Genomic DNA, 24359 nt, shown 5'->3' with positions numbered 1-24359 from the left:
ATGATGATTGAATGGTCACATGTGATAATTCTCTGGTTGACTGACGTGGATCTTTGTGGATTAAAATGTTTAAAAGGTCTTCCTGAATGTGGTAAATCACTAAAGTCAAAATTGCTCTCTTAGAAATGACAAAACCATTTTCTTGCTCTACTTCACCGTTTGGCATTCACCCCATACACAATCCACCTCCGCTACCTTTGCTCCTCTGTTAAACCCAAACAGAAGAATGTTGGAAGAGTTTTTTTTATTTTTTTCCAACTGACACTTACTGTTCTTTAGCCCACAAATAACACGGTCTTCCTTCAATCCTGCAAAATTGAATGCATATTCACAAGCATAACAATGCCACTCCAATTGATGAATGTTAAACGAAAAAGAAACTCGTAACACCGCAGTGTTGTCATACCAAACACAAACGCTACGAACTTATGCATCAACCCAATATTATTGCTATTAGGGAAAACCTTCACATTTTTCAAGACATTTTGATGCTTTTCAACATATTGAAACCTTTGTAAGTATTCTGAAATGTAAAAGTCCATATTTTCACTTTGTAACTCTATCCAAAAAATCTTGCAGTGATCAATGTCATTATTTTTTTGCCAATTGCCATAAATTAATGTGCAATCTTTAATAGCTGTGTAGTTGGTTGAGCAAGATTAATGTTGGTCACGATCTTGACACAGAAGGTAACCAGTTGAGTCCCAGTGGGTGGGTGGGTCCTTTCATCATTTGTCTTTGTCTCGGCAATTAACCAAACAATGTGGAAAAGTAATAAAAAATTAAACCCTCCTAGCTAAAAAATTATATTTACATAATTATTTATGTACTTGCAGGAGTGGACAATGTGGGTTAGTGTTTCTGGTATTTGCTTGGAAATTCTCTGAAGAAGACTGTTGCTGAGGACATAATGACACTACGTTGGATTGTCTGGGACCAGCGTAATCAATTTGATTTGAATATTTAATTTCCATTGAAGGACTTCGCTTAAATTGCACAGCTATTCAAGTTTCTTGTCAGTTATTTTAAACTTTTTGTGTAAGGAATCAAAGTTCAGTATCTTATAGAAATCCTAACGCAACCCAGCATCATGGAGTATCAGGCTTCAACCAAGAATGACAGTTAACAGCTGTGATGGGGCTCAATGAATTTGCTCGTTAGCAGGTGTGCTTGAAAATAATGAATTGTAAACACAGAAAAATGTATTAAATATTATAAACTTTATGAAACAATGTCAGTTAATTTTCAATAAACACGATGTGATTCAAAACGTGCCAAGAGACCCAATGAAAAGAGCAACGATCTCAGTATCATTTTTGTCATTGGTGTGTTGTTTTCGCCCCATGGCTCGTTAGCAGATCTTCGCTTTCACAAGGATACTTGTACCTTGAAACTTGAATTATTATTTTTTATCAATGTTATTACGTCAAAATAAAAGTTTTTGATCAAAGGTGAAATATTTATTTCCATGTTAAGAACATATTATAGTAATAAGGTGAATTGGTGGCGGCCAGTATAGGCATGCAACTATATTGGTATATTTGTTGACAATTTTACCGATCCAATATTTCTATAAATGGCCTTTACTTGAAACTCTGCCTCTATAACTGCATGTTAAGTTTTAAAAAAAATATATTTATATTGTGTGCAATAGTCAGGTAATTTTAGTTGCATGACCAAAAGTGGTTTTAGTTTGTCCACTTTATGCTAAGATAAGCTAATGGGGAATGGATGTACAGGTTAAAGTGGGATCTTAATTACCATGCAATGTGCCTCCAACAGGGATCAAGCATGGGACCCTTTGATCACAAGTATTACCGCTAGGACAGCCCAAAAAGGTTCTAGCATTACAGAATCATTATGTTGTCTTTTGAAGTACTTGGCTGAAGCATGGGCAGGTCCACTGCCTGCATAAAGGTATAATGCACATAATCTTAGAAAAAGATTTGAGCATTGAAACATTTACAATACAAAATCTATTGGTGGCCACGGTGGCTCAGTCGGTAACGTGTCTACCATGCTAAAGGTCCCGGGTTCGACCCCCGGCCAGTTCAAATCCGGGAACTTTTCTAACGATGGAAGTGGCCCCGGCGCCCACCCAGCGTCGAATAACATGGGTACCTGGGGGAAACCCTGGGGGGTAAAGGCAGTCAGGGGCATGATGCTGATCACATCACCCCCCTCACGACCGGATCAAGAAAGTGTGGGGCATTACCCCCACACCCCCTGTATGCCTTCATGGCATGGTGCTATGCACAGGGGAGCACTTTACCTTTATCACTTTATTGGAATCTCCTAGTTATGTAGTAAAAGTAAAGTGCTCCCCTGGGCTTTGCATGGAAAGTAATTGTTCATATTGGTATTGTATGTTAGTACTTTATCAGTATTTTTATATATATATATATATAATTACACACACACATATTTATTTTAAGGATGAGCCGATGCCACCATTTACCAATACAGATACTTGTATAATTCTAGTCAAATAACAAAGGCTAGTTACAGAGTCACAAAACCCATCACATTAGTATTAATTATATCAAATACTCCTAAATTATTCTCACATAACATTATATCACTTAAATGTCCTGTGACATTTTATGTGAACTTCTTTCTACCCCCAGAGGATGCAAAAAAAAAGTTGTTTTTGAAATGTTGCAAGCATTGTTAAAGTGTTGCAGATACACAGAAAAAATTGTATTATTATAGTGTCCCTGCCAGAGAAAATTATAGTGTAAGATAAAATGTATGTAGTGCATATAGCGTACAGCTTGCGCAACGAATGCAAAAAATAAATACAAATTTAAACAACATTCTTATTTGGATTAAACTGGGAGGGAGGAAAACTACGTAAAAATATACACATATATTTAATGCTCATTTGGCAGCTCTGTATATGCCTTGCTGTCCATTATTCTGTCATTTGCAATAAAAATAAGTCTCTGCAGTGTCTGCATCGGGCAGCAGTCACACAGAAGGGTAAGAGCATATGAAGAAAATCCACAAGCCTCTCTCCCGCAGCGACATTAATCCCTTTCCCATGAGCCTAGCATTATACAGGTAATAATGCTGGTTTTGAAAACTTCAAGTTCATAACCCACGAGTTTGCAAGCAAGGATTGGCAATGAATGGTTACTTTTATTTCCACATAGCGTTGACCATACCTTCATGTTTGGGTGCAGTGCTTTCACTTTAGTCCTCCCTTTGATCTTGTCATCTGCTTCCCAGGAGAGTGCATAATTTTCGGAAATGTACGTGGAATTCTTGTGCGGGACCCCAGCATGTCACAAGCAAGGGTGAACGAACCTTTGAAAAGGACAAATCTTGACAAATGAGTTGTTTCTCTTCGCCACTCAAAATCTTTGGTATCATCGCCGGCCCCCGTGGTGGAATGGTTAGCACATTGTGTTTCAACGCCAGGGGTCCCGGGTTTGAATCCTGGCCTGGGTATGAATGATTGTGAGTGTACATTCATCAATTTAATCATATCACCATTCATTTCCATCTTTGCAAATTAGGCAAAAGTGGCACAAAATGCAAAGTAAAATAAAGCAAATCAATCAATCTTTGGTATCTGATGGTATATATATTTTATATTTATATATATATATAAAATAATTGATACTCTTACAGATTTCACTGATACATTCATTAATATTAACATGTTATATATAATAATTTCACGTTGATTCATACTTAGTAATGACAACTTGATTCCTTGTTGGGGGAACAGTATGTGTCAATGCTACTGGCTATTGAAATATCAATGTTCATTTCATTCTGTTCCTGGATTGTTTAGGCTTGGATGCACATTTATATTCTAATAACCTTCTCAGCAATGTATCTCCCACTCAACAGCAAAAACCAATTCTATCAAGAAATAACTTCAATGCTAAACACCTATTGTAGTATTTAATTTAAATGTGTCTTATAACTACACTATTTCGTTAAGACTGCAAATGCTATGTGCTGCTATTATGTATGTTGATTCTTGGATACAAGTTCACCTTGCCAGCCTCTGTGGCAAAGTGGAGTGTAACATGCTACGAAACAGAGGTCCCAGGTTTGAACTAGAGTTGAGACATGGGTGTTCGTCCCATTACCAATTTCTCATCTAAGAGGTAGGTTTGATTGGAATTTTTTTACTTCTGGCTAATTTGCAAAGATGTGGATGAATGATATGATGAAATTGATGAATGGACAACTTACAAACATCCATGCCCAGGCCAGGATTCGAACCCGGGACCCCTGGCATCGTAACACGATGTGCTAACTACTCCACCATGGGGGCCGGCTAGAAGGTAGGTAGAAGACATAACACAAATAGGAGGAGGTTAAGTTTCACACTCTATTTTTAAGGCCTCTCCCAAGATACTGTATATGATTGTAATTAAGTTATTTGAATGTTTGTCTCCTTTATTTTAAAACCTATCAGTATCTTAACTCTAGGTCTTTCCATTATTGTATGTAAGGAAACCAGAAATAGCAAGATGGAGGTAAAATGCAAAGTAAATTTGTAATTAATCATAACTGGTACAAATTTTCAGAATAAAATGTAGGGGGGAGTAATGTGGGAAAAATATCGGCACCGATATAAATTACAATTTTACTTACGTTTTTTTGCGAGTATGATAAGTTTTCTTTAATTACGACGTTTCAAGAGATAACTTCTCTCTTCTTCAGGTTTTGGTGTTATAAACAATCATAGCTTCATCAAAATATTTCTTCCATAGTCAACAGGATCAAGGGTTAGGTGAAATGTGAGCGGGGAAAAAGTATAGGAAGATCGATTACACACTGACAATTTACGTACTTTAAAGCCATCGTTTACCTAAGTTAAAACCTATTATACAAACTTATTTGTCCTCCTGTATATTTTTTTAAAAAAACTGTAAAAACCTCTAAAATTCTAAAAACCGTTCACTATTTCAGAGTTAAGTTGTCTGCAACGAGCTTCCCTTGGGAATGTGGAAGCAGTCGAACCGGCTGTCTTTTGTTCATTTCCCCTCCCTCCCCTCCTGCACCGAATTAAAGTAACTTGAAAAGTTAAATTATTCTATATACTGCATAAAAGGGGGGAAGATAGGATTAACAATCCTAAGAGCAAAATAATCTTTAAAAGCTCTGCACAAGTACCCATTTACTATGAAGGATGGAAAGTGGAGGCTAGGGTTTGGCAGAACCATAAAATATGTATGGTGTGTTTAGAAATGAAAGAAGAAGCTTTTAGCCAAGTGGTGCCATCTATTAGCAAAGGATAGAACTACTAGCATTTAGCAATGTGGCAAGTGGCACCATCTAATAGCAAAGGGTAGAACTACTTGCATTTAGCAATGTGACAAGTAGCGCCACCTGTTAGCAAATGTTGGGACTAATTTACTGAAAAGTGAATGCCTACGCCATCGTAGCCACTTTTACTGTTTCTGAAAAGGTACCCTCTAAATAATTTTAAATAAAAAATTGATGCAATCTACTGATAAGAGTTTTATGTTTTTCAACTCTTCACTACAATAAAGAACATGAAGTTCCCTCTTTAGTTTTCCCTCTTCTATGAAGGGATAATAAATCTGGGAAGATACCTCTGTTTAAAGATTGTTCTCTTTCATTATGTCCTCGTAGAGCAAGTTCATGTCGACCAAAGAATTTTAAGCAATCGATAATTCTATTTAATATATGCCTATTTTTCTGGACAAATTCATTGTGTCTTGTAATTGACAGCCTGCGTCCTTCATCAATTTGTGTTCGAACATCAACCCTGCCAAACTAACTCAAACATAGCGAATAAAAGCCACCACAACACTACAGTACAACACGCGAGATCAAACGCGACGCGATGGAACTAGCCCCGAATCAGCACTCAAATCCATTGCAGTCTCCCCTTCTCTCTCTGTTAGCATGTGACCTACACTGTAGCTTAGGTGGGTGTAGGCCACGCCTTCCTTTGCGACGTGCCCCGGAGACCGATAATTGACATCAATGCCGCTAGGAGCGCTGCCGTATCCATTGCAGCAGACAATTAATTTACGTGGGTAAAAATCGCCTTTTAAAAGACTGTGATAGTTAAGCGTTATGGTGATTGATAATTACGTCAATATGTCCGTTTTTCTTTAGGGGCTAAGCCCCGGAAGCCTCAAGGGACGAGACGCCACTGAAGAATAGTTAATTTTGCAACCCTCAATGCACTCCCTTGCAGTATGCTGCTAGAGACAGTGGAGATAAAAAGGTTGAGACTCCGGTACCTTTCTGCAATAAAAGTGGAAACTTTGAGAAATAAGACTAGAAATATCCTACAAACGCCCGTTTGTTGTTGCCACATAAGCTAGATTAGGTTAGGTTATGTTATATATATATATGCCACAGAAAATTATAGATTCATCAATAAATGACAGTGTACTGCACGTCTGTGTTTGAAGTACAATAATGTATGAGCTCATACATGCATGTGTTATTCTACATCTGAGTCATTGCCGTGTGTAGTGGGCCACTGAAGAATATCTTCATAAAATCCTTTGACATCGTCTGGTACATACGAAAAGGCAGTTTGTATGTCCAATTTAGTAAGCTTTATCGGCTTACGTGCAACTGGGAACGTACGTGGCGTAGGAATTACAATTCTTGCACCTTTGGACAGATAAAAGGTGTGAGACGTCAAACCTTTGATGAATTCGGAGACCTTGAAAGTACCCTTATGTTCAACACAGTATTAAGTAATGATACTTGGAAATTGAAAATACTGCCTATTCTTGTAGGAACACATGGTAGTTTTCACAGATACCACATTTTTTTGTAGATGAGGCCACCACGTTGTGAAACCAATAATGTTACTGGCGTCAATAAATTTTGACAGTAACCGCACTGAGCTGCATTACAGATTAGCGTACACGGTTTGTACAACGTATAAATACGGCTAAGTTTATTGCAGAAAAGGACCCGAGTCAGTGACTCGGGTACTTTTCTGCATTAAAGTACACTTCACTGTGCATTTTCTTGGCTATAGCCTCGTGTGACTGACTTCCTTTCTGCACTAAAAGATGTTCCTGTAAATAGGAAAATCAAAAATACCATGAACTCTTGATATCTCAAAAATGTGACTCGGGGTCCCTTTCTGCAATAGGCCATTCATATATATTTTCTTTACAGGTTTTCTTCTAGGAGTTCTTGTTTTGAAGAACTATAACATTATTATAAGTTCTGGAAATTTAAGTCTGTTTAGAAGTCTGCCTAAACAATTTAGGATAAACTTTCCATGCATTCATTGCTATCTTGTTATAGTTTAGTAATACTGTAAACATTTTCTATCAAAAAATTCTCCTCCTGAATTATCTAGGTGGGGTTAGTAATCAGATTTATCACCAACCGACCTCCATGGTGGAGTGGTTAACACAGCATGCCACTTAGCAGGGTCTTTGGTTCAAATTCCAGCCTGGGTATTGGTGATCTTTGAACGTGTCCATTAATTTCATCATATCATGCATCCTCATCATAATTTAGTCAAAACTGGCAGAAAAGCTTGTTAGCTTGTGTGGCAGGTTGGGGGAAAAAAGGGTGCCAGGTTGGAATCCTGTGCATATTCTGTTTGTCCCACCATCCTCACTATCTTGCTAAACCTAGAGAGGTAGAAAAAGAGACATAAAATAATAGAAGATTACCAACCTAAACACTTTCAAATTATATTTTTAAAAAGTAGTTTCCAACACTGATCCAAGCTCTAATTGGTCCTTAAGATTTCCTCTGTAGGTTTGTATGAGTTAGGTGATCACCGCTGATGTATGGTTGTAACCATTTTTTTAAAGAGTGTAAGAAAGCTCCAAGGAAGACATGTCACTGCTTATACCAGCCACTGCAGTGATTGGGTGCAGATTTTACCACAGACTATACTTGCTCCCAAAGCACAGTGTGTGTCCATTATGAAGAATTTGTTTCACTTATTACAAATCTCTAACTTACCAAATACATTATAGGTTGTTTTTAACAGGAATTTGTAAAAATAATTCATCAGGCTAAGAAAAATTACTTTATTTTCTTTACTGGTTAAATGTGCTAAATACTCATACATCCAATGATACATAAAAACATTCACTCTATTGTTACAATGTTTATATATTGAATTTTTCCAATTTACTAACAACTTGTGTAAAAACTTTTTTTTAAATTCATGTATCAAAATGTGGTTGTACTTTGTTGCAGATTGTCAGCTAATTTAATGAAATCTGGATACTTTGTACAAAAAGAAGATAGGGTTTTATTTACATATAAAATAATATTATTATGTACCCAGATAACAAACCCATATAAGCTATTATCCAAAGACAATAATTTTACAGTAAATGGTGCCGTTCATCAAAATTTACACTGTCAACATTACTTTGGTATAAAATTAATGCTGTAAGCCAGAAACTATATTATTTTTCACAAATAAGTGTTAAATTGTGTACTTCTTGTAAGCACATCAATTATAAGTATTATTACTTTTTTAATGAACTGCAGACTGATTTCAACTGATATAGAACACTAGGCATGTCAACTAGGTTAGGAATATTTCCCACAATTTCATCTTGACTCATTGTTGTTGCTTACAATTTATTTACTGTTACAATATTCATGTTTCTTAAATGGGTAAACTGATGAAATTCAGAAAATTACATTCAACTTTTCAAAGTAGCATGGCCTCCCCAGTGGTGCAGTGGTAGCATCGTTGCCTTGGAATCAAGGTCCCAGGTTTGATACCCTGTGAAGGCACATAAACTGCAGGTCCAGTCCCAATTAGCCTTCCTGTGCATAAAGTGGACTTAAAACAATTCAATCAAAATATCATGGTGTTATCAGTTTTGAATCCATATAGGTAGTAAAATCTTGTCAACTTGATATAAATATCAATTTTCATAAATATACTGTTTTTTTTTTTTGTTGTTCTTTTTAAGGCTAACTTGTGATTTGAATGAGCAATATCTTGGTTCAGAAAATTCCAAGTCAAGATGACACAAATGTTTGAAAAATATGGATTTTTTATGTTCATACAAATCATGAAGTTATAATTAATTGAGATATTCAATAAAACCAAAGGATGATTACCAAATATGCGATATCATCCTTTTAAGTTGTCAAGTATCCTTTGAACAACATCATTTTTCAGTCTATCTTTATTCTCATTAATTTCAAGATTGGATATTTCAGCTCTTATTGTTAGTGTTACAAAATTGTCCACTTGTTTGCAACAAAAGAATAAATATTCACGAGTTGCACAGCAGACAAAGGATAATTTTGATAGTACCAACTCCCTGATGGCACATGGTAACATCATGGCCTTGTAATCAAGGGGTCCCAGGTTCGACCAGTGGAAGCACATAGTGGTTCGGATCCCACTTTAAACTGTAGGTGCAATCCTGATTAACCTTTCTGTGCATAAAGTGGACTTAACAATATCAAACTATACCTGCAATAAATAAGTGAAAATATATTGAAAAATGAATAATTGTATGCCTATTAAGTTGGGTGGATGCAGTATCAATATTTTGTAATATTTAGTGAAAAATACTAATGTAATAAAGATCTAATTGCCAAATTCTGCTTTAAAAACTTTTACAGTTTTATACTGAAGGTAATTAAATTATAGTAAAAATATCTATGTACAATATTGAATTATGAGTGTGGGTACACAAACAATGTATGCAAACCAACATAACAATTAAAAAATGCAATGTATTATTACAGAAGTTGCCATTGTCATCAGAATGGAATGTGAATCTATTAACAATTCAGTCTTAAATACATTTTGATTGTTTTTTAAGTCACATTTTTGTATTTATCACAACAATAGAATTGAACTTTTCTAACATGTGCAAAGGGATGATTTACACAGATTCATGTGATCCAATATTTTCTCCTTACAATTATAAAAACATTATCAATATCAGTCCATACAAAATCTATAATATTGTACAGTCAGCTTTATTCAGCACTGTTAAACTTTATGTCCTTGATAATAGGACATGTATCTTGATAACAATCCAGAAAAATAATAACAATAGCAGTTTAGTTGTGTCAACAGAGTGCTTAATGGCAATAATGATAGTAATAGGACAAGGGATAAGAAAGATTGTCATTTCAGGATGATACAGCAATCCCATCTTCAATATAAAATTATGAACTGTAAGATACAAAATTAAGCAGATGTGACAAAATGTATATGTTTGGGATTGTCTGATGCTTGATTGATGATTTTGTATCTAAAATGAAAGGTGAAGAATGAGTACAGTACAAGCTCACAGGAAGAAAAGGTAACGATAAATGAATGAATGGGAAATAATGATGCTTTCAGGACAAATAAAACTGGATATAAACCTAACTTGTGGCTTATCAGCATGTGTACAGGTCAGAGAAAATAACAACAGTCAAGGAGGATTTATAATGGAAGGATTAAGTAAGGGTTACTTCTTGCTAGAATTTTACACTTGTTTCTTTACAAGGTTAAGTAAGGAGGAATTTGTGGCCTACAAATCGGATAAAGCAATGTCGTCACTGGATTATCTCCGCATACTGTAGTTATTTTTAAACCGAAATTTAACTTTGTGCACTGCAATGTTTGAAACACATTATCAGATGACTGTCGCTACAAAATTTACAACACAATTCAGATATCAAGAGAATTTGTTGTTAATGAAAAGACTGAAATGTAAGATCGAAGTTCCACTGCAAACATTTTTGACAACATTTTATCATTATCAAGAGAACAGTTAGTTTAAGTAACCCACCATTATCACTATCTTAGCACCATCATTTTTAGAGAAAAGAGAAAAAATAAATAATACAAACTTCCATTTTTATGATACAGAACATGGAATTTCACTACAGTTTCTAAAAACATTGCGTTCTATTTAACATGTGCTATGTAACACCAAGCGATATGACTTCTAGTGATACAGACTCGTCGCAATTAGAAATCCTGGTGATCTGTGTGATCCCCTTCGATTGTCATCTGTATGCTGCTGGCAGTACTTATGCTCGTTGGAAGACTCTCATTAGATGGATGTTTCAGTACAGAAAGATGACTTGTTCCCCTGGAATACACGTAATTAATATTAATAACAACAGAACCAAAATATATTTGGTAAGCTACAAGAAGGAAATCATGATTTGCAGTAAAGTGGATTGAACAAAGAATTTACATAGTCAGTGAATTTAAAAGCGAAACAAAAGTGTGTGCAACGGTGCCATTTCTCATTATGCATATCAGTGCAACCAAGATTCATGAAGCAACCAAATCATATTATATAATATATACATATTAGTATTTACACAGTAAAAGCATTATCTTGCAAATATTAGTATGGTATTTAATGAAAATAAGTTGAAAAAATAGTTCTAAATGTACTAGTAGGTTAATGTGAGTATTATTACTTATTAATAATTAGTTAATGTAAGTATTATGACTGTTAAATAGGTTACAAATAAATTTTCTTACCTTGAGCTCATTGGGGAAATATTTCGGTTCAACTTTCCATGTTGACAGTTGCTTTTTTGTAAACATATCACACATATTTTCATGTAAAAACATTTTGTGTTTCCATGATGCTGTAATCATTCACTTATTAGTCAATATCTTCTCTCAAATTGTTTGATTTTTATGTTTTTATAATTGATAAATTTCTCAATATTATTAAGTCTCATTAACAGTTATATGCTTGTAATATTTTTCATTTTGAAGTATAAAGCGTCGGGTGAATATACGTATTTGGCACCCTTGCCCAATTTTGCAAGTGAGATTTAGACCTCCCTGATTGCATTGTGGTAATCAATGGGTGCATGGTTCAATACCTGGTGGAGGCACATAGTGGTTCAGATCCCACTTTAAACTGTAGGTCCAGTCCCAATTAGCCTTACCGTGCATAAAGCTGACTTAAAAACAAAACACAAACAGCAAGTGAGAATCAAGATATATTGAACATTCAAATTAGCAATATCTGACAAAATACCTCGGCAACAATGCAGAAACGTTTAAAAGATGGTGCAGAATCAAGGCGAGGGAAATATGTTCTTCAATTGTACTCATATTACAATGAAGATTCTACCCATTTTTTCCCCTTGTATGGCATAAAAAAAAACAACTAAATATGTTGTAGTTACACAAGCGAAGCAACCTCAAAGTAGTAACACTTGTATACACTATTATCGAATTATTGGTTGTGTATGTAGAGCAAATGTGAAACTAGTCTAAAATTCTAGCATTTCTAATACTTACCAATTGGCAACTTATATGCAAGTTCAGCAGTAGACGTGTAATATCTGCATATTCGATACACTGTCTCCTACCCATTGCTAGATGAATTCTGCAATTTCATCCACATAAATCAAGGGAATGGTTTTTGAGGGATCTTCATGTCTCAGTACCCACATTTTACCCATGTGTCAATCTTGTTTTGATTATCTTATGCTAGAGAGCTTGTTCACATTACTGAGATTTGGAGATATCTGAATTATTCTAGTTTGCAGTTCAATATATATATTCTCTTCTTTCATTCAGCAAATAATTTATATATGACATTTGTTTCAGGACAAAATGGACACCGAAGTGTACAACAGTGCACAGACACGTGACTTACAGCCTACACACTTGATTTGGTTTATTTTACTTCGCTTTTCTGCCACTTTTAGCTAATGGCGAAGACGAGGATGAGGGATGATATGATGAAGTTCATGATGGGGCCCTCACAAAGAACACACATGCCCTGGCTGGGATTCGAACCCTAGACCCCTGCGCTACCCTCTCCGCCACAGATGCTGGCACAGTTCACACACGTATGGACATTAGCTTAATTCTCTCATAGTTAACCTAGTGGTACAGAGAAAAGCAAATCTGTCATGCCAAATATTCAAACAAGTACACACATTGACAGTGTTTCCACATGGATATGAATTCCAATATGGTGAACAAACTCTCAGCATCTCTACAAACTACAGAGCCATCTATTGAAAAACAACCAAACTAAAAGTACATCTTATTTTTGCCTTGACCTTGATCATCTCTTCTATTATGTTAGTGTCCAGTTAGTCTGTCAGTTTCATTATGCATGATTTAGTTATGTAAATCTTTCTTCATAACCTTACCCTTAATACATTATGCCCATACTTGCAACTGCACAATTTTCTGCATTTACTAAAATCCATACTTAACTTTTGTAATATTAATTGTGTTACAGCAAGAAACATTTATGGCTGAATAGTTAGTTAAATGAATTACTTAATGAGAATAATAATTTGGCATGTATGTAAGAGAATCCAATTTCCAATTCTGATTAAGAAGTTGTACAAATATAAAGTGATAAGATTATTAACCTAACCAATATAATTACTATTTTATGCGAAAATGGTGAAATAGCATCAATAACTTCAATTAATCAAGCTAGAATACAAGTTAATAAGTCATAATAACTTTTGAATGAAGTATACACAGTTGTTTCAACAATCTGTGGTTCAAAACTGAACAGTCATTGCTTATAGTTTCCTATTTTAAATTTTCAAATTCTGCAATTAAATGGAATAAGATTAAGTTGAATTAAATATACTGTGCTTTTAAATTTTGCACTGATATTTTTTAAGTCAGAAAAGTAGTAGATTAATAATTATCCAGATTCTACATATTTTTCTATGTCTATTTTTTTCATTAATTCTATTGCAAGAGACATAGCTAAGCAATTTCAATATGATAACATGTGGTGCAATTCATTAGCTTTCATAATGCATATGTAAAAAAATATGTACAATATTGCATAAATTTAAGTGCAGTTTTTTAGTGTGATTTTTTTGCCATTCGTGGACAGTGCATGCATAAGAAGTTTTGGTGAACCAATCAAAATGTAACAGTGCTACATGCTTCATCGTAAATGCTGTGTTTAAAATGGCCACATGGAAGTGAAAACACGTGCAATATATAATAAACCAACCCACATTATATAAAAACAGAACTGGTGAAAAACGAACAATGCTTGGAAAAAAATACATTTAATTGCTGGTGTTCAAGCCAATGACAAAATTTTCATTACATAGTGTATATTGAAGCTTCGTATTAATGTACACAGTGCATAGGCATGACTTACACATAGAAACAAAAAAATATATTTGTATAAAATTGACATTGGTGGAAATTTTGCATTAAGGAAAGTATATTTTTCACTCCTTACACATGAACTCAGTACGAGAGGTGAAAATTTGTATTTTTTTTGTCTGAAGTTAAAAAACTTTTTCCGGCAACATTTACCAAGGTAACCAATTCAATTTTATTTGAAAATATCTTGTAAAAGATAAAAATGCACCATTTGTGCCACGTTTATTCATGGCACCTGCAAAATGAGCTTCAGTATTTACACTTTTTTCCTGTTATTATACCCATGTACACATACAATCATTCAAATCAATTTCAGAGCATTTATTCATCAAAATGATTCTAGCGGTATGAATATTCAGATATTCACACCATTTAACCCTTGCAATAAAGTCCCGGCCCTACTTTCTGACAGGCATAGCATTCAATTCTTCCACCATTGTCATTTACAAGATATTGCACATAACATGCCTGCAAAGCAGTTAATGCATCACAGTATTTAACAAGAGAAACAGTAAATATGCACTGTATGGCACAACTTTAACACTGTAATTATCGTAAAATTTTCTAACACGAACAATTTGTTCACAATGCATCAAAATTTTCTGATATAAAATGATATTATTTCATAGCAAAGTATTTATGATCTTTCATAATGGACAGAGTTCAGCATATCAAAAAGATTTTGTTTGTTGCAGTGGCAGAAAGAAGATTAGGTATACACACAATATTGTGTTCTCATAAAAATGAATTATCTGATGAAATCAAATTTGATGAAAAGTTAAGACATGGATAAAATCGGTTAAAAGTTACAAAAAGTTGATCCACCTTGGATCAAGTTTTTAAACCTTTTAATCAATTCTATCCATGCCTTAACCTTTTAGCATATGTTGTTCATTCTTAAGACTTGAAAACAAATGTTTTATCGTTACAACTATGTAACAAAATTCAAGTTTACTTTCTTTGTGTTCATGTTGATCATTTTTAACTTTTAACAAGTAATTGCCAGCTCATTTCATTTACTATGAACTTTAATTTAAATCTGAATCTACTCATGCGGTAATCACCTTTCCATAAAAAAAATATTTTAAAATATACTGTTTTTTTTGTTTACAAAAGGAGAATCATGTTATGCAAATTACACTTTTATCTAAAATACCTGTAAAAATACAAATATTCTTTAATTTGCAATAGTTTCTGAACTCTATCCAGTCTTGCTGACATGAACAATAAATCACCCCTTTTTTTTGCCAAAATACAAAAAATACAATATATGGAAATTCTTTGAAAAATACTATATCAAGAGACAATTTGGCATTAAAATACATATATAAACACATTTATTTTTAAAAGAAACATGCTTTTTTGTGAATGGTGGTTTGTATGTTATATACAGTGCAATTAAAAGTGCCACAATTATTTAATTGCCATCAATTACATAGCCAGACGTAAGAACAAAACACCAACACACTGTAAATATGATATCTACCAATTAATGATCAAGTAAAATTATAAGCAATTAATATTTGTAGTGAATGGGTAAAAGGGCATAAATAGTTTGACATATGCAAAATATTAAATGATTTTGCAAATGTTAATCTACAGATGTTTTCGTGAAATTACGTTATGAATATACTTATTTCAAATTAACACTTCTGAATGATGATACAATATGCTGATGACATTCATACTGTCGATATACACAGAAAGAGAGAATGTATAATTCTTCGTGCAATTGTGTTGGTCATAATACAAGCAAAGTTTGAAAAAAAAAAACACCCTAATTTGATTTGCCATAAGAAATAAAAAAAGTCAGTCAAGACAACTTGGTACTTGTCAATACAAGTTAGCCATGGAAGACAGATTCTTTAAGTAATCACTAAGAAATAGTAGTGTCATGTTTATAGTTAGCAGTTCCAAAAATATAAACAAGTAAACAACCACTCTACTTTCAATAAAGAAAGTAGATAATGTTTACTTGGAAGTTCAACTTCTTAGAGAAAAACATTTTTCAATAGCTACTTAGTTAAGCTGGAACGAGAAAATAAATTTTTCCCTCTGTGTAGAATAAACAGATCACAATAAAAATGTAATTATTAAGCAAAGAACAGAACTATTATTAATATTGAAAATGCTTCTATTTGAATAAATATGTTCAGCTTCCAAGCTATAATAGGCGTAGTTAAAAAAAAAAGTAGGAATGGGTAACCTAACCTAAAAACCATCAGCGTATAGTATCTATTTACACTGATGTTTCCTTTAAACAAAATATTATTAACTGGATGTATGTTGGCATTCTGTTCAGCTGGCGAATGATTGCTTGAAGGTTGTGCTCTACTTCATTTACATTACTGTGTAAAATGCAAGGCTTCACAATCTCATTTTCTTGCCTCTTACTGCCCTCTACATACCTTTTCTTAAAAGAAAGCATATTTTTTATAGATGCTTTAAGGGACATCTTCTTTTTCGTTCCCTTTTCCTTGCGTTTTTCTTCTTTGGACATTAGATCTGTGTGACTCTCGCTCCAAAAGGTTTTAGCGATGTACGTCAGGTGGTGATCTTTCGCGAGGGACTTGTTAACATTTTGAGCCGAGTGGGCACTGCTTAAGGGACGGATTGACGTATTGTGAAACAGGGATGGAGAAGTTGTATGCTGGACGGCAACGTTATGCAAGCTCTTGTGATTGTCTTTTGTTTCTCGAGGGCTGCCAATTTTGGGGGACGGTTCACAGAGGCTAGGTTCGCTGCAAGCAAGGTCCTCAGTTTCTTCTAGGCTCGTTACGTGTTTTTGGATGTCGTGCATACTCTTTGATGCCGGGAAGTGAGATTTGCTCGGAGATGATTTTAAGGTATCACGATCACCTTCGGGAGAAATACTGCCACTCTGCCTACTTGAGGGTATATCGTCGTGCTCTTCGGAACTTGAATTCAAATCTGAATCACTCAGTGCACATTCTATGCTATGCGGTCTTCGTTTTGATTGAAGATTCTGCCGAGCAAATCTGTTCTTTCTATATGTCGCTGGACTCTGCTCTTTACAGCTTGGCAAGCGATGGCTGGACGATGTACGGGACGTCATGGTTCCCGTGCAACAACAACTGCATACTTCTTTACTATCTACCATTGTCCATTCAGATTTCGACCGCCCCTTCAGCTTCGATCTGCATAACGAAACACAGCTTGCATCAGAACTTGAACAAAGACCATGCTGACAAGTGCAAACTTGATTTGAGCTGGACATGGAACCAGATCTACAGGGTACGTGGGGCACGGATTTACTGCAAGGAGCAGTGGCTCCATTTCCGGAATAGCTGCTCTGGCTCTCTCTTGGGCGACTCTGCCGGAAAGCTTTTCCTCTGCAGCACTGAGAGTCATCAATTCCTCCAGCACTGCCGCTGCTTTCACTAATACTCATGCTGTACCGTAATGGGTCTTCCTTGCTGAAGTTCATGTTGGAATGGAATACGGGGCCTGGAGATCTTCTGCCAGACTTCTGGGATCTGAAAAACAAGTTTATTCACATAAATACATAATTTGAAGAAGGAAGATTACTAAAGTATTGGCTTTTCTCCTACCTTTAATGGTAAGAGCCTTAGTTTGTTCTTATCCACATTTAAAATCCTTACAAATAATTATGGACACAATAAGAGGATGTTATTCAAATTAGTCAAATATTTTTAGTTACCAATATGAGTTTTTAACTCTTGAGAGTGTGTTCATTTCTTGCAATAAATTTAAGAATGTAATTCCATTTGTATGTATTTTGGTTCTTTTATGTTGCTTTTCTGCCACTTTTGGCAAATTTCAAAGATGAGGATTAGTGATAATGAAATAAAATTCATGAAGGGACATTAACAAATAACATCCATGCCCAGGCCAGGACTCAGATCCAGGCATTTCCATGGCAAGATCAAAAGTTGACCACTTAATGTGCTCAGATACCAAGCCAGTAACTTACATTTCATAATTGCAAGATATGAATTAATCCTTTCTGGATGAGTATAGCCCATTGTACAATTTCTATCCAATAATACAGGCGACATGCATAGTCCATCCATCATTCACAATAAAATTCTATTGTGAATGAACAACTGGTATAATCACACCTAGTCTATTGTGCAGGTTTGTTGTAACCACCTCTCAAATTCCAACCACAGATGCCACATTTTCTTTGTTGCTGAATTTTACTTGTATTCATGTCAAATTACGTTGAGATTTCTTTAATACACTTGAGAATAGCATTAAATATTTAGATACAAACTGTGGAAATGTTGTAAGAGGATTCTGCTTCGGATTTTGCAGTTAGTGACTATTTTTATTCTACTAGAAAGTTTTTAGGTTATTTTTATTAATTAATTCTATATTACCCATTGAAAATATGGTTGTTTTTTTTTAACTTCCAAAATTACTGTATAAATGTGAGAAAATTCACATAAAATGTACTGTATTATATATCTGTTGAAAAGAGGATGGGTTGTAGATTTCAGAAAAAAAAAGTTCAATAATCACACATTTAACACCACGTTTTCTATGATTTTTTTGAAAAACAGAAAAAAAAAAACCTCGTTTCCTAGGAAAAGCTTGGTATTTAAAGGCTTGTCCAGAAAGGGTTAAAATGATTTTAAAAAAGTTGCAAAAACTGCAAACCTGTTTTCTCGAAGTTCTGCTTGTGGAATGATCTGAGCCGTGACGAGCTGAAATGAATGTTCCATGGAATCATTAAGACGAGTAAGATAATCGCGGAGTCTCTCAAGGCAGGCTGTGATTGGGGCATGGTCTAGATGAGATTTGTTGGTGTACTGTAGCATCTGCTTCAGGAGGAGGACATATCGTGGCATCCTCTGGACCGGAGTCAGCAGAAAAGCACCCAAGTCCAGTCCTCCACATGCAGGTTGGTCTAAGCAGTTCTGCAAAGAAAAATAGCTACATAAGAATATGTACATCCATGCCATAATCATCCCAAATTATTTTCCATGCATGAAAGATGATTGTGATAAAGAAAAAACACATCTTTCTAGAAAAGGAATAGAGAAAAATAGTATCAATTTATAATAATAAATCCCCTTCAAAGTTTCCGCTTCATTCACTATATGTGTACTAGGCAATCGCAAAGTTTTTGTCCTCACATTTTGCAAGAAACTATTTTTAAAATGTACAAATATTTAGTTTTTTGTGTAAACACAGTCATTTATTAAACACCAACATTAAAAACTGTGTGTATATTAAATACACTTTAATAAAAAATGTATATTTGCATTAAAATTAATTTTTTGTTATCTTTCAATGTGAATAAATATAGTTTTTAATGAAAATATATTTAATATACACATGTCAATGTCATATATATTTGCAGGCCGAAACCAAGTGTTAGGTAATAATCAAAATTTAATTATTGACAACTTGTTTGAATCAGTTTTCAGATTCAAGTACAGGGTTATTATAATTGATCTTCCCGATTTCAGACATGTAAATCACGTTTAATGAAATTCAGATACAAAAAGGTGATATCAATGTAAAGAGTAACTCAAAGTTTTATTTCTTATCATTTCAGATACTGTTGGTGACAACACTGCTGCATAATAACTATGAGAGAAAATTTCTGTTGGTGAAGAATCTGTCTTATATTTCCATGTACACCAGACTGTTACAAAGTTGGGTGCAGATCCTCCCAGTTGACATTCAATTTGTAAATGGTACTCTGATTTTAAAGAAAGGGGATGCATCTGTAAGAGAAAGTCAACTGGCCGCCCATCAGTAAACGAGGAAACATGCAAGTTTTACCAAAGGGTTGAACACTTGTGAGGTCATGAAATAAAACTGTACGAGTTACTCTTTACATTGATATAACATTTTTGCAGTGTTCGGAAAGTTACTTTTAAAAAGGTAACTACTTACAGTTACTTGCTTAAAAAAGTAACAGTTACAGTTACTCATTTTAAAAATGAGTTACAGTTACATGTCCTTCAAAAGTAACTAAGTTACTTTTACAGTTACTTTCTACTGAAACTTTTCTTGCAACCAAATTACGCAAATTGATCATTAATTGTATGTAATAAAATATTTTGTGAAGACTAATATGTATTTTACTTATGTTACTGGTACATAATATAAGTCTTCGTATATTTGTATTTATTACAAAATAAAGTGCTCACCTGTGTTGAGCGCCACGCCATGAAGGCGTATGGGGGTGTGTGGAGTTAGGGCCCCACACTTTCTTGATCATGGCCTAAGGTGGAGGTGATGGTAATTGTGCGACAAGATACGCCCCTGGCTGCCTTTACCCCCCCCCCCCCAGAGATTCCTCCAGGTACTTTATATGACACTGGGTGGGTGCCGGAGCCTCTTCAACTGGTGGACAAAATCCCAGATATCCCCTATCGAGGATCGAACCTAGGTCTCTCGCATGGTAGTCAGGAAACCTAATGACTTCTTTTTTTTTTTTTTTTAAGGAATACCCCTATGCGGTAGTATCCCACGTTATTCACATTTTCTCAATTTTCACGTATGTCAATTCTCTCTGTTTTCTGTATTCTCATTGGGACAAACACAAACATCCATGTACGAACCGAACTAGAATTCGGGACCTCTGTGTTGTGCTAACCACTCTGCCACGGAGGTCGACTGAGCTACTGCGGCTCAAACATTTATATTAAAATTAAATTTATATTTATTATCCTTGTTGTACTTAAGGAATATCCATTGGAGAGGATGGGGGGGGGGTTCTAGAAACTGTATAACTTTATAGAAAGAGAGATATCACTCACGTAGAATATTTCTAACAAGGGAGGTCTGTTGCGCATAAAGGGCATGTCAGAGAGAAATAAATTTGTTGTACAATTTCAAGTGTTTATGAACCAGAAAATGATAAAAATTATAATGTAGTAGCCTATAATTTTACGTTATCAGTGAAGATGAGAATGGCATTTTAAACTTACCCCTTAAGTTCTATCTGAGACGATTACATAAACAAGCGAGAATGATGGTTAGGGTCTTCCTGATTCGCTCGCTTGTCACTTGAGTGTTGTAATTCACTGTTGTATCAATAACAATGGCGAGATCTGCTACATTTGTCATTTCAATAAAATGAGTTCTCATACACCTTAAATGAATAGCACTTACCAAAATATATTACTTTTTTCAAAATTTCTAGAAATGCTGAATATTAGTAAGTAAGCTAATTCAAACCGAAAATATTTTTACTTCCATTTTTAAATGATCAGGAACTGAGATAAATGAAATCACATGGAAACAATTACATTGTTTTCCATTCATATGCGCACTTGCTAGCTCTCGTCTTCTTCAGTTTTGTTCATAGTACCAGTACCGTTCAATTCTTTCATAATAACACTGAAATATTGCAGTTCTTCCCTTTTCAGTTTAATTTGATATTATAGCAAAGAAAACAAACTATTGGATGCTGCTTACAGAAGGGTGAAGTTATAAGGGCACAGAGGAACAAACTACAGAAACAAGAGACAGTTCACAGCACAAAACTGACAATGGCAAACTGTCAGCAGTAGGAAGGAATTCTCCTCCTAGAAGCTTATCTTCCCGCTTCTGGGAAATCCACCCCCCTTCCGAGGTGTGCATATCGCTTTGGAATTCAGGTCTACCAAACGAAAGATGAAACACGATAAACCTTGAAATTCCTGGCACCTGGTTGGAGCCTACCAACTGCACATCGACAAGAACAACTTTATCTTTTCCTCTTCATCCATTATTTGCAAGAATTAATCGCAGCAGAAACTGAATTCCGGCTCAATTTAAGTCCTAAATCGCCAATAATTTACGACACTTACATAGCAATTTAAGTGTCGCAAAGTAACTGTTAAAACGTTACTTCTATCATAAAAAAGTAACTCAGTTACAATTACTCACTTTTAAAAGTAACTAGTTACAGTTAAATTTTCTCAAAAAAAGTAACTGTTACTGGTAACTGAGTTACTTGTAACTAGTTACTTCCAAACACTGCCTTTTTGTATCAGTTTCATGAAACAATATTTATGTGTGTCTGAAATCGGGAAGATCATTTGTAATAACCCTGCATTTAGGAGTAATACTAACAAATGAAAATGATATTAAAGAGGAAATAAAAAGCAGATTAACTCAGGAAATGTGTGTTACTTTTCTCTTCACAAACTTTTATCTTCTCGTATAATATCTAAGAAACTTAAAGTTAAAATATACAAAACGGTAATTTTGCCTGTAGTATTGTATGGATGTGAAACTTGGTGCCTTACAATAAAAGAACATAAATTAAGAGTATTTGAAAATACAATGTAAAATCCTTAGAAAAAATATTTGGACCTACAAGGGATGAGGAGACAGGTGAGTGGAGAAGGTTACATAATTTAGAAGTGCATAATTTGTATTCATGTCCATATGTTATTAGAATAATTAAATCAAGAAGACTTAGATGGGCAGGCCATGAATGGGAGGAAAGAAGAGTTTACAGGATTCTTGTTGAGAAACCTGATGGTAAGAGACATGTTGTAGGAAGGCCAAGACGAAGATGGAGGAGAACGATTAGATAGACCTAAAGGAAATCAGTAAGGATGGAAAAGATTGGATTGAATTTACCCAGGATAAAGACAGATGGGAAGGTTTGTGTTTCTGCAGCCATAAATCTTCAGGTTTAAGAAGGCTAGAGAGTTAGTCAGTCATGGCAATGTAATTAGGAGTCTTACAGTTTAACCAGTATAAGAATGTGCCTGTTAAAATCATGAATTACAGCTAAGTTTTCTCTTCTATTGTGCCTTCAGACAGTTCTGCACAATTTGGCAATGCAGAAACGTGGAAATAATTAAATTAGCTGACTGCATCGTCCATGCTCCCTCTGCTTGCTTACGTTTGAAAATTCGATCACAGTGCCTAAGGGGCATTCTTATCTTGGTCAAGTTGTACTTTCTCCAAAAACCTACCTTCAAAAACTTAGTAAAGGCAGGGGAAGACCTGCAAAGTTTGTGGAAAGTTTTTAAAACTTCTGGAAAGTCATTGACATAGCTTGTGTAAAGCCTCAGCACATCTGTTCCACGTGAATCTGTGAAATCTCCCAGAAGATCTCCAATTGTTGGTTGCATCTTCCAGTTGGCAATCCTCTCCTCCAGTTGCTTCAAGAGGGTGCAATGCTGTTTGTACAAGGCGTGCACTTCTTCCGGGAACAAAGTACTGGGAGAAGAAGAAGGAAAAAAAAAAGTTAATAACAATACAAATCAAATTTTATAGACATTGAAAATTTCTCTCAAGATTCTATTTGCACAAATACAATAATGCGAAGAGCATTGTATCATTCTTGAATAAAATATTATTTTCCTGAATTTGAATATAGGTGAATTCCACGCAAAAGTATACAGCAGGGTCAGATTTTTAGGTAATATATTTCTACTATATCAATGTGTCATCTGAGATTCTACATTTTCTTAATTATTAAGAAAAATTAGTGAATTTTCACATACACTAAAGTTGGCAACATTGTTTTATAATAAGCAACTTAACAAAATTCAGCTAAATTATTATACAATTTCAATACTTTGCTGTGTTTCTACACTCCTCAAAAAAAGTTTGGATTATTGTCATATTAGGCACAACAAGTTTGGAATATTATTATGTTAGGCAATAGGCAGGTGTCGGTGAAAAGATGAGAACGTCCACCAGACAGATACCATGTGTTGTTGCATTCCAAGGTGGTGTCTATCACCTATTGTCTAACATAATATTCCAAAATTTTCGTGGAGAGTGTATTTCATTTATTTTTATGTTGTTTTTCTGCCATTTTTCTTAATTGCAGTAATGAGAATGACCAATGATTAGATTAAATGGATGAAGGAACAAACACCCTTGGAAATTGGCAAAAAGCAGAAAGCTTGTCATTTTTATAGTTAACAGAAAAGAAGTTCAGTTTGTTCTCATTCAAACAGAATAACCAAAGTAAAAATTCATTACAGCAAGAAAATTGAGAGTAAAATATAGCAACCGGGTAATATTTTCATATTTTACCATTTAATCCAAGGAATAAATGGTTGCACTATTTTCAAAATTCCAAAATGATGTTTTTATGCGAGAGGCCACACAACATAAACATCATGACTAAAATTCCCCCAATTGTTGAAGTGTTTTCTTGAATGAGGTGTTTAAAGTTAAAAGTTAACAACAAAATAGAATAATTATGCATTTCAGGACACTAGCTGCATGAAACAGAAAAAGAAAAGAAAACAAATGTGCTGGATATTCACTCATCGAGTAGAAAAGTCTTCCCAAG

The 24359-nt window shown here is 34.6% G+C and overlaps 1 protein-coding gene across 2 annotated transcripts in view; it reads right to left on the bottom strand.

The window, feature by feature from the left end:
* Positions 1–8004: 8004 nt before the first annotated feature.
* Positions 8005–24359, bottom strand: part of LOC145978897 (uncharacterized) — a 155418-nt gene continuing 139063 nt past the window's right edge. Inside the window, exons 8-11 of one of the 2 annotated variants that reach the window (XM_083111839.1) lie at positions 23023–23269; positions 18749–19008; positions 16513–17601; positions 8005–11060 (exon numbers count right to left, since the gene is read on the bottom strand). In XM_083111839.1, the coding sequence (XP_082967965.1) occupies positions 10937–11060; positions 16513–17601; positions 18749–19008; positions 23023–23269 (1720 nt within the window). In that variant the 3' untranslated portion in view covers positions 8005–10936. Of the gene's footprint in view, positions 11061–15870; positions 17602–18748; positions 19009–23022; positions 23270–24359 lie in introns of those variants that run through there. The other variant, XM_083111838.1, reaches the window with a different exon arrangement.

This window comes from Lepisma saccharinum, chromosome 25 (assembly GCF_977018435.1).
Source record: "Lepisma saccharinum chromosome 25, izLepSacc3.1, whole genome shotgun sequence".
NCBI classification, from domain to species: domain Eukaryota; kingdom Metazoa; phylum Arthropoda; class Insecta; order Zygentoma; family Lepismatidae; genus Lepisma; species Lepisma saccharinum.
Note: the sequence above shows the minus strand (reverse complement) of the source record. Positions and strands in the feature narration are given on the sequence as shown.